This window comes from Pelophylax lessonae (assembly GCF_965119305.1).
Source record: "Pelophylax lessonae genome assembly, chromosome: 2".
In the NCBI taxonomy this organism is placed as follows: domain Eukaryota; kingdom Metazoa; phylum Chordata; class Amphibia; order Anura; family Ranidae; genus Pelophylax; species Pelophylax lessonae.
This window is the reverse complement of record NC_138769.1, coordinates 169,334,375-169,346,836: the sequence shown is the minus strand read 5'-3', so window position 1 is coordinate 169,346,836 and position 12,462 is coordinate 169,334,375. Positions and strand designations below refer to the sequence as shown.

General features: G+C 42.8%; 1 protein-coding gene across 1 annotated transcript in view; it reads left to right on the top strand.

Annotated features, from left to right (window-relative positions):
- The window catches only part of PHEX (phosphate regulating endopeptidase X-linked), a 309,157-nt gene that overhangs the window by 273,633 nt on the left and 23,062 nt on the right, over positions 1-12,462 (top strand). Inside the window, exon 17 of the mRNA XM_082245817.1 lies at positions 9,230-9,297. Coding sequence (XP_082101943.1) covers positions 9,230-9,297 — 68 coding nt within the window. The remainder of the gene's footprint in view (positions 1-9,229; positions 9,298-12,462) is intronic.

The window sequence follows — 12,462 nt, the reverse complement described above, 5'->3', positions numbered from 1 at the left end:
GAAGCTAAACAGCACCTCTGCACACAACACTGTACTATAGCTGTGTATGGGCTGGCTGATTAGTGGGGGTCAATTTGTATCCAGTCCTAGAAGCCCTTAGTTCCAGCACAATGCTCCGAAGGTCCAGCAAGGTATGCCGTACCTTCAGAGCGCATGTGACAGTGACACAACTGGCTGCATCCAGGGTAAATTCTTCCAAAACAGTGCACATTTAAGAGATATTTATTTTCCCTACAAGTAAGCCTTATTATACTTATCTATTGGGCTGCCTCAGAGGGGAGAGGGGGGGGGGGGCGAGTACCTCTGGATTACACAGAGCAAGAATCTCCCGCTTACCCTATGGCTGCTGTCATATGAAGTCCCGCATCCTGGACCTGCTCCTCCAATAGACAGCACACTGCTGAAGTCTATCATAGGAGCCGGTCCAGGAGGCAGGATTTCATATGACAGCAGCAACGCCGGGTAAGCAGGAGATCCCCGCTCTGTGTAATCCGGCAGCTCTCCTCTCTCTAATCTCCATGCACTGATCAGGCTGCATTGATGGGCACTGGTGAGCCTGCATTGATGGGCACTAATGAGGCTGCATTGATGGGCACTGATGAACCTGATCTGATTGGCACTGGTGAGGCTGCATTGGTGGGCACTGGTGAGGCTGCATTGGTGGGCACTGGTGAGGCTGCATTGGTGGGCACTGGTGAGGCTGCATTGATGGGCACTGGTGGACCTCTCTCAGCACTCCCCAGCTCCCCTATTAGTGTCCTCCAGTGCTGCTTGCAAAAAGACTGTGGAGGTGGAGCTTCTGGCTGCTAATGATCCCGCTGGGAGGATGCCTGCAGAAGTTTGTTCTGCGGGATATGTTGAGGGAGGTGAGTTGATGGGTTATGCAAGATGTTGAGACTTGTGTGCAGGGGCTTGAGGAAGGGGTTTGAGATAGGGGGAGGTAGGGGGAGGGTCAGTGACAGCAACGTAGGAGCCCAGTACTAGTGCTGTACAGCTAACTTCAATTGTTCCATGCTTGGCACTGCCAAATGGGCTCTGCAGTGCTGGACCAATAAATTAGGACTCATTCACACCATATACTTTTATACCATCTGCACCCTTCTTCTGCACATACTACCCACCGCCATACACTCCTTGCCCCTCTCCAAAATGTACCACCCACAGTCATATACTCCACAACCCTCTTCCAAACATACCACCCACAGTCATACACTCCACACCCCTCTCCTACACATACCACCAACCGCCATACACTCCACACCCCTCTCCTACTTGTACCAACCACAGCCATACACTCCACACCCCTCTCATACATGTACCACCCACCACCATACACTCCACACCCCTCTGCTACACGTACCACCCACAGCCATTCACTCCACACCCCTCTCCTACACGTACCACCCACCGCCATACATTCTACACCCCTCTCCTACATGTACCACCCACCGCTATACACTCCACACCCCTCTCCTACATGTACCACCCACCACCATACACTCCACACCCCTCTCCTACATGTACCACCCACAGCCATACACTCCACACCCCTCTCCTACATGTACCACCCACCACCATACACTCCACACCCCTCTCCTACACGTACCACCCACAGCCATACACTCCACACCCCTCTCCTACATGTACCACCCACAGCCATACACTCAACACCCCTCTCCTACATGTACCACCCACCGCCATACACTCCACACCCCTCTCCTACATGTACCACCCACAGCCATACACTCCACACCCCTCTCCTGCATGTACCACCCACCACCATACACTCCACACCCCTCTCCTACATGTACCACTCACCACGTACACCCTGCACCCCTCTCCTACATGTACCAGAAAACAACGGGTCGACAGGAAGTGATCTCCCCTGGCATGACCAGTCCTGCATTCCAAATGCACCACCTGGGCCTGTAGTGGGATTAATAACGGGCACTGCGGGCCATCCTAAGGGAAGCCAGGTATTTAGCTTCTGTAATGTTGTGTTAGGTCTGCACAGCTGCGCCCTTCAACCTCACCTCAGGGCGTGCCACTCACGCCCATGTAGGGCTCTTATGGAAGCCTGGGACTTCCATAGCATTGGGCCGGTTCAGCTGCACCCTTTCACCTCAGAGCGCACGCTGATGCACAGCCCTTAAAGCCCACCAAAATCCTCAGCACCAGGCCCATAATTCTCTTAATCCGGCCCTGAACTAGCCCTAAACTCTGCAAAAAGAAAAATATTAACTACCAAGAGAACAACATAATCTCAGTTGGGCATAAAAATAAAACATCTGCGCACAAGATCATAAATTTATTTCGTAAAGCTACCACAACAAAAGTTCAGTTTCAAAAACTACATATACACTACAATACAATTAAAATTAGAATCTCCTGGATCACCTGAGAATAATACTTCAGTGCTTCTGCTTCTGTAAGATTAAATATGTACTCTTCTACAATGTCTGAATTTACAGAGGACAGCTGAGGCTTGCTTTTATGTGCTTTTACAGTTTGATAAGAATACTATGGGGGTGATTTACTACAACTGATGCACACAGAATCTGGTGCAGCTGTGCATTGTGACCAATCAGCTTCTAACTTCATAATTGCTGTGACATGAGTCATGCCAATATGAATGGTTCCATTGCTGGCAATGGGGTGCAACTTGTCATGTTATTTGGAACGGGTAAATGGCATGACAAGTCGCACTGTGGTGAACGGAGGCTAAAACCTAGAAACTGATTGGTAACTATCCACAGCTGTTCCAGATTTTGTGTGCACTTTTGCATACCTAAATGTTACAATTTGACTGTAAACCAGGGATCGACCAATTATTGGCAAAGCCGATATATCGAGGGCCGATATGCACTTGCCCGATATATCAGAATCGGCCTTTTGATTTACCAATATTGCCGATATTTCGGGAAAGTGCTTGTACCGGGGTAATGCCTGCAGCTAGAGGCATCACCCCGGTACTGGTGTCCATAGCCGATGGTCGGCTGTGTTGTAATGACAACCGATGCGGCTGAGAAGCCGCTCAGCTCTCATTCCAAGGAACGGGAGGGGATGTCCCCCCCTCCCGCTGCCTTCTGCGGCTCATCCAGGTCTCCTGTCCCACCGGGAGACCCAGGCATCCTACCTTCACTGCCGCTGTCTGACCGGGTCTCCATCTGCACTGCCGCCATCTGACCAGGTCTCCATTTCTTTGAATTCAGCGCCGCCGAGTACCCGGAAGTGATGTCATGACATGACATCACTTCTGGGTGCTGGCGGCGCCAAATTCAAAAACTTACATCATTCAAAACAGCCAAACTTGGCGTTTTGAATGCTTTTAAGTGCAGAGGAGGGTTTGGGGTCCAGATCCCTCCACCACAGTACCTGTAGACATTAAAAAATAAATAAAAAAAAGATTTTTTAATGTCTGAAAATATCGACCAATATCGGCCGATACCAATATCCGATGACCAAAATATCGGTATCGGTACCGGCGGTAAAAAAAATATATTGGTCGATCTAGTTACTATACATACTATAAACCCTCCTTTCAGTTTGCCATACTGCCTATACGCTTTGTCATTTTCAAGTAATTTCAACCCCTATTCCAGCTTATGATAAGAAAAATAAGCACACAGATTAGACCAACCAACCACCATATATATATGGTGGTCGGTTGCTTTGATCCATTTTTTCATTATCAAAGCCTGGTTGAAAGCAGTGGATAGATTGTTATGGTCTAAAATCCAATAAGTATAACTGAAATAAAAGCCAAAAAAATAAACAGAATTGCAGGTATAAAGCAGAAATGGTAAAGGCCAGTTATAGCACAGTGTGGTTTATTTAGGGTCCTTTCACACGGGCGTTCTGCCCAGCGGATTCCACTTTGCCGATCCCCGCTGAGCGGGCAGATGACAGGTTAGTCTCTGCTTACTGTGCAGAGACAGAGGTGTCAGAGCCCCATTCTCCTCTATGGGAGATCAGATGAAAACTGACCGCCTGTCCTTTTTTATCTGATCCCATCTGATCTGCCAGACTGATGGAAAATAAGGTTACCATCCATCTGTTGTTTTTACGGACAGGATAGGATCGAATAGCAGTGGCTGTCAGTGGACATGTCACTGCTGGCATCCGTTGCCCCATAGAGGTGAATGGGGCGTCCGAGCAGGTCCGCCTGAAAAACTGACAGGCGGACTTGTTCAGAAAGCCCGCGTCACTTGCAAAATATCTGTGTTTGGAAAATCTTTCTGAGATGTGCAATTTACTTGCCTAATAGTTCCTGAAAATGTGCAAAGCCTTGCCTTTCCACTCTAATGAAAGGGCGCTTAGAGCTTAGTATCCCTGATTTTAGCATTTTTCATATATAGCTATTTTGTTGTAAAAGGCTTAATGAAGGCAGTTTGCCAATGTTTCAATTTTCTAACTCCCCAATTAAGTATAAAGGCTTCTCTAAGTACCTGAAATAATTGTTGACCTCTTTAGTTTTGACCTTATGAAAAATTAACAATAATAACCTTTGCTTTAAACAGCTCAGGTCAACGTGAGCACTCTACTTTTCTAGCAGAAAATGCCATTAAAGAACACAATAATATATTTGAAAGCTTTAAAAAAGTCAAATGTCAGTGTTTATCTCCATTTTGTTAAAATGTCTACAATTTGTATTTCCCATTTTTAGCAATATCCCGCATCATTTCAGAGAAATAGAAAAAATATAAAATGTATCCATCAATATAGTATAAAGGTATACCAATCTGAACATGCTAATTGGAACTTTATTGCTGTGGATGGTTATATAATTGCTAGTTTCAAAGTGGTGGCTAAGCCCAGAGCTCCATGACTGAGGATTCGTCTAACACCATTGGTGATCAAAGAAGATAAAGGAGAGAAGTGCAGAGCAATTAATTCTGCAATATTTTCTGTAGACCATTATTGTTGAGGCATTGTTGATACTTATCTGTCCACTTTTTGCCTTTCCCTCCTACGAACCATCCCTCTTCCACTCTTTTTTTAGTCAGTCTAACCCAGATCTTCTCTATCTCATTTGTATGCTTATTGTTCTGGATGTATTACCACAAAAAAAAGGATTTTGGGGAATATTTACTGTTTAAGTAATCAGCATATGTTGCTAGTGCACTCAGAAAGTCTCTTAATGAAAGCAAATATCTGTTTTGCCCATTCTAGTTTGCTTTAATGCTCTCTTCAACACATACTTACCTTTCCTGCACTCCCCTGCTGCTCTATTTAGTGACAGGGGGAAAAGAAAATATTACTTTTTGGGTATAGATTAGCATGTGACTGCCTCTCTGTGATAGCCCTTGGTTATTAGTCTAGTGCTCTGAACGGAACAATTCTGAGCTCAGAAAGGGCTGTCTCTCTTTGATCTTAGCAGCTAAAGAAGGCATAGGGGGTCAAAACAAAGGAGAGTGTGTGCAGTTGGGGAGGAACAACAAAGTGGGGGCCAAGCAGGTTCGGCTTAAAGGAATCCTGTAATGGCAAAAAATATGTAGGCTGCCATTGCTTATTTCATTCAAAAATGTTAGTTGGAAGCAATTAGCAAACAAATGTAATTGGCACAAAAATACTGTGATATAGACATTAGTGATGGGCTTTATGGTCGATTCGAACGTACGTTCGACTCGAAAATTGGGTGTTCGTGTGTTCGCTGAAGCTCAGTGGGAAGTTTGCGGACCGACGAGCACCCCATAATGCATTGCCCGATTGCAGTGCATTAAGTGCTTGTGATTGACCAAAGCATGCACCTGACCTGTATGCTTTGGCCAATCTCCGCACAATGTCCTGTCAGAGCCATGATTGGTCAACGGCAGGGTGCCTTTAGCCAATCGTGGCTCAAGGGCTAAGTCCACGCCCCACACTATAAAAGGCTGATTACACAGCAGCCCTATGTAGTGTGTTAGGAGTGAAGATTAGGCAGGTAGTTAGTGGATTGTGCTTTCAGTTAGTTTAATGCAGTCGGTGCAGTATAGTGTAAGGCTGATTCTTGTGTAACACAGTGTAGTGCAGTCAGTGTAGTGTAGTACTGTGCTGATTCTTGTGTAACACAGTGTAGTGCAGTCAGTGTAGTGTAGTACTGTGCTGATTCTTGTGTAACACAGTGTACTGCAGTCAGTGTAGTGTAGTACTGTGCTGATTCTTGTGTAACACAGTGTACTGCAGTCAGTGTAGTGTGGTGTAGTACTGTGCTGATTCTTGTGTAACACAATGTGTTGCAGTCAATGTAGTGTAGTACTGTGCTGATTCTTGTGTAACACAGTGTACTGCAGTAAGTGTAGTGTAGTACTGTGCTGATTCTTGTGTAACACAGTGTAGTACAGTCAATGTAGTGTAGTACTGTGCTGATTCTTGTGTAACACAGTGTAGTACGGTCAGTGTAGTGTAGTACTGTGCTGATTCTTGTGTAACACAGTGTAGTGCAGTCAATGTAGTGTAGTACTGTGCTGATTCTTGTGTGACACAGTGTAGTGCAGTCAGTGTAGTGCTGTGCTGTAATTCTTGTGTAACACAGTGTAGTGGTGCTACTGAAGTGTTGGTGTATACAACACGTCTGTGTTCACCCCACTGATCTCATTTTTTTTTCATTGATATATATATATTTTTTTCTTTTTCTTTTCATTTTTCTTTTTTTTTTGCAGCAGCAGCATCAGGTTCTGTTGCTGCAAAATACCTGCTGTCACAGGTATTTTTCCTTCTGTGTCAGCAGTTTTTTTTTAATTGTTTGTTTTTTTTGTGATGCAGCAGCAATAATAATATTTAGGGCATAATTGCTGTCCTCCCTTTTTTCTTATTTCGGGTCGGCGGGCGTTGTGATTGACGATGGATTTAGATTGGGGGAACACTATTTTTTATTTTTATTTTTATTTTTGAATAAAAGACTTGTCAAAAACTGTCTTATGTATTTATTTTTTTTGTACACTTTTATGGCGAATGGGTAGGAGTATGATGTATCTGGTACCCATTTACACCCCCTTGTTAAAGGGACTTTCAGATTCTGAAAAATCCCCCCACCCGCAGACCCCGACAACCACAGTCCAGGGATGTTGGGAAGAGGCCCTTGTCCCCATCAACATGGGGACAGGGTGCTCTGGGGTGGGGGGGACTCACTCGACCCCCCCCTTTCTTGACTTGTCAGGCTGCATGCTCTGATAAGGGTCTGGTATGGATTTTGGGGGGGACCTTATGCCGTTGTTTTCATTTTTTTTATTCTGTATTGCCAAAAGCAGACAATACATTACAGCTGAGAGTACGTTTAAATATTTTTTTTTCCTTTAGAAAAGTCAGTATTGCTGCAGCAGGCTCCAAACATCGTACAGATGTGCAACTTTACAGGCACATTAAGTGGACCCTCGAGGCACAATATTTAAAGTAATTTTTCATTTTTATTGTTTCACTTTAAGGATCATTAAAATCAGTGATCCTGTAAAAGCGATCGTTTTCAAAAATGTTTTTGCATTGATACATGTCCCCCACTGCAGTACCCAGGTCCCCAAACACTTTTTATAGCAATAACTTGCATATAAGCCTTTAGATAATGAGGACTTTTGATTTTTCATGTTCGTGTCCCATGAACTTTAATAGAGTTTGCATGTTCGCTAGAACTTTTTCCCTGTTCGAGATGTTCTGGTGCGAACCGAACAGTGGGGTGTCGCTAATAGACAACAAATGATGTGATCACTGACGTTTTACTCAATAGTAACTGTAGGAAAATGATCCCTGTCATATGATAAAATACAAGCTGTTTAGATTATAGTAACATTTTCCAAGTTCCTTTTGCATACAGCTGACTTGTAGTTTAGGCTTAGCAGTTCTGGCTCCTTTTAATCCCTTGTGTGGTTAAAAAGTTTATTAAAGAGTCCCATTGGAGTAGATTTATGGACCAAGATAGCTACACCCAATTACCTCTCCCCCTCCCCCCTGCTTTTTCATATTGCAGCCTAAATATCCTTGAGTGCTTTTGGTTTCTGTTATTTGCATGGATTTGAGGACTTCTACGATCTAGCACATAGTAATAGTACAATAGGGGACAAAACACAGAAGTGCTCCTGAATCAGCAGTTTAAGATAGGTCTTTGGAGTGGTATCAAGGTGGTATTTATACTACAGTATTCACTTCTGCAATACAAGGGATTACTGCTTGTGAATTACTTTAAAAAGACTCTATCAGTTTGCCAAAGAAATCCAAACACAAGCCCATCATACCCTCCTGCCATTCGCTATCCTCTTTCAGAATTTTCAGCTTTTGACACTTCTAGGGGTGTTGGATGCCTGTGCCTTCCTTTTGTGCTGAGGATCAATTCTCTGACCCCTACTTTGCTGTTGAACTCTGTAATTGTGTAGGGGTCTGAAAATAGAGTTACCATGCATGGCAGAGGACAAAGGCATCTGACACTCTCGGTGTTGAATACTGAAGAGTCTGGTGGAGGCAGCAAGGAAGTTAGAAGACATCAACCATCAGACAATTGAGTATATCACCTCTTCTAATGATGGGACCTACCAATTGGATTTGTTTAGGGAACTGGCTGGCTCTCTTTAAATAAATAAAAGCATTTAAACAGCCCATTATTTGAAACCAGAATGAGAATCACCTCTGACAATGTATGTATCTCTGTAATTATTTGTTCACAAATATCTTTTTTTCTTAGAAAATGTAAAAGTCGTTTACAACATGTGTGCCACAATGCAATGTTTGAGTTAGGGATAAAGCTGTAGGTACTTGCAATAAGTCCTGGCAATGAAAGAGCGTGAAAGCAGATCTTATCAGTCTTGGAATCTGCTTGTGTGTGGTTACTGATTAGCTAGAAAGAGGAGCATTGTAATTATTTTATACATCTCAGATGAAATGGTGATTTGAAGCAGTGTAAAAACAAATACAGTGACAAAACTGTCAAGATAGAGTTTTGAAGATTCCTGTTTGCTGTGAAGGTAAGAGGAAACTGACCGCCAACCTGAAAATATAATGAAAACTAAATTTGCATGCATCAGTGTCAGACATTTGCCAACTTTCCCAGCGGGAAATGATTAGAACTGGCAGCCGATGATCCCATTTCATCTTTGATCTGTGATATTCCCAGGCAACATTGTGAAAATGAATAATTAAATTCTGAATCCTAGCTGGTTCCTGATAAGAAAATAAATGATGCAGTGGAAAGCTGAGCTATTCATCAGAAGAGAGGATGTTGGAGATTTTTTGTACTTAATAGTATTTACATGTTCTTCTTTGGCAGATCCCTCAGCTATGGAGCGATTGGAGTAATTGTGGGCCATGAGTTCACACATGGATTTGACAGTAATGGTAAATATTTTATATATATATATATATATATATATATATATATATATATATATATATATATATCTCATATAAAAGAATATACATAAAAATACGTTGATTCATTATGATTTGGCTTTATCTCTTTATTATCACATCTTATAGCAGTTATCATTTAGGCCTTGAAAAAATGCTAACATTTAACATTTTTAAGCCAGCTTTGAAATGTATCTGTTGAAGCGACTGCTCAGTAGGAGGAAAGAGTGCAAGTGCTCTCTGCTGATTGGACCTTCTTACTAGTGCTAAAATTTAATATAGTGCAGCTCAGAGGCGTAACTAGAACCTTCAGGGCCCTGGTACAAGAATTCATGAAGGGCCCCCCTGACCCCCTTTTCCCTCCGAGCCAAGGGCCCTTCCTATTGATCCTGGGGCCCTTTACTCTCATTGCAGGGTCCTTTATTATGGTCCCACAGCAGGCCCCCTGCCTACCGTCTTGGGTAGAGTTTCCACCTTTTCTTTAAGCCAAACCAGAACACTTTATCAGTGCATGGCAAACATTTTTTGTAGTATACACAATACATATATTTTTTGAATTAATAACATCATATGATTAAATAATCATATGGATTTAATCACAAGAGTCCCCCCTTACATCAAATTTCACAGAGTTCTCCCTTTACATCTGAATCTGTAGAGTTCCCCTTTACATCTAAATCCGCAGAGTTTCCACTTACATCTGAATGCGCAGAGTTCCCTTACACTGTTAGGGGAGACTCTGCAGGCTCTGATGTTAGGGAGAACTCTAAAGACTCTAATTTAAGGGTTTAAGGGGGAACACTGATAACTCTGATGTAAGGAGGAAATTTTGATGTAAGTAGGAACGCTGCGGACTCTGGTGTAAAGGGCAACTGTGATTCTGATGATCTGGTAACCAGAGCCCCTCTTACATCAGAGTTACCAGCATTCCTCTTTAATCAGGGTTTCCAGAGCCCCCTTACATCGAAGTTCGCAAAATTCTCAGTTACATCAGAGTTCCCAGCATTCCTTTTTAATCAGGGGTCCCTTACATCAGAGTCTGCAGAGTCCCCCTAAATTAGAGTCTACAGAGTGCCCCTTACACCAGAGTCTGTAGAGCCCCACTTACATCAGAGTCTGCAGAGCTCCCCTAAAATCAGTGTCCACAGAGCCCCCCCCCTTATATCAAAGTCAACTGAATTTCCACTGTAGTGGGAATGCTGTGGACTCTGGTGTAAAGGGTATCTTTGATGTAAGGGGACTCTACTTACCAAAGCTTCTCTTACATCTGTGTCCATCTTACATTAGTACTCACTGTGAGGCAGGAGAGAGAAGGGAGGGAGGGGGAAGACTTCACTAACAGTGGATGGATGCTGAGCATCTGTTGGGCTTAAAAACTTCCCACCCACACTTCCCCTTTTCTGAGGCATAAAATTCCTGTGGAGGGTGGGTGGGGCAGGCACAGGAGGAGGGGGCAGGAAGAGAGCAGAAGCTGATTAGCTCTCTTTATCCTCTCCCATTCATACTGGGGAGGGGAGGGGGGAACTGTCAGCATTGGCTCTGGGCTGAGAGAGAGACACTCGCAGTTCAGAGCCCTACAGCCACCGGGGAGCCACAGTCTTGGCTCTTAGGCCCCCCCACAGTGGCGGAACTCCAGGGCCCGGTTGCAAGTGCGACCTTTGCGACCTTGGTAGTTCCACCACTGATGCAGCTAGACAGTCCTTAGATGTGGTTAGTTTTCTTTTTTTTCTCCCTAAAATCATCTGATACTGCCAATAATGCACTTTGGGGAGATTTACTAAAACTGGTGCAATCAGAATGTGGTGCAGCCATGCATGGTGGCCAGTCTGCTTCTAACTTCAGCTTGTTCAATTAGGCTTTGATATAAAAAACCTGGAAGTTGATTAGTTTCTATGCAAAGCTGCACCAGATTTTGCATACTCCAGTATAGGTATATAATCCCCTTTCTGTCCTCAGGTGACAATACTCACTCACTCTACTGTGCCAATGCACAAACAGAATCGTCGTCCTAGTACAGGAACTGTGTTATTATAACAATGTTTGAAATTTCAGTGAAGCATTCTCAACTGATCACAGAAAGTTAAAACGGCACTTTCAATGGTATATTTACCAAACCAATAAGGAACAAAAAAATAGATATTGTAATATTAATATTTTTTTTTATAATAGTTTATTGTTAGGGTTTGCATACACTTTAGGGCATGTGAAAAACAGGTCTATTATATTTTTATAGGGCCTAATGTTGTGTTAAGCTGGCCATACACTGGTGCAAAAAATATTGTCAATACATTTTATAATACCAACAAATACTTCAAAATTTAATTTGGTTTTAACATTTGATTTTGGTTACAATGGAATTTCCCAAACCAAAACCACATACAGTACACTGTTAAAAATGTCTTCATTGGAGAAAAAGTTTCCATACACTTTTTCTCATCACTACTGTCAAAATTAATGTTGCTTTGATCTCACTAACCATTAGAAAAGCATATGAATGTTTCAACAAGAAATAATTTTAAAGGAAATGCATGAGGTTACCAAAAAATACTCACCTCTATGCTGTAGCATCAGTGTGATGCTGCAGCTGTCCCCCACCCGCTCTAAAACAGAGAACTGAGCGATCACATAACCACTAATCACTCAGTTCTCCGTCAGCTCAGAGCGGAGAGTGGTGACTGTTATTCACCACCCTCTGCTCTGATCCTCCAGCAATCACTGGATTGCCTCCAGCAATCACATGTGCTGAGAGCCAGTGCCAACTATTCATTAGGCAGCTGTGTGGATTCTGACAATACGGTTGGGACACTTACAGAGGCTTTAGTCCACAGTCAGCTGATTCTGGGTCAGAGGAGAGCAAAAGTAAATGCACTCCTGTGACCCACAAAAGACAATAATATTTGGCCTAAAAAAGATGATGTAAATTATTAGGTAATTAAAAATATAGATATATCTATGTTTTCTAAATAAATTATGGATCTGACAATGATTAAATCTTTTTTTTTTAGATTTACTAATATGGTTTTCTGATACAAAATACCACATTTTATGCATTTTCTTAATTCTTCAACCGATTTTTTTTTTAATCTTGTTTTTACATAATATACCTTATGAGTGTTTTTAGCTATTTTTCTATTATTATGAGACTGTTGACCT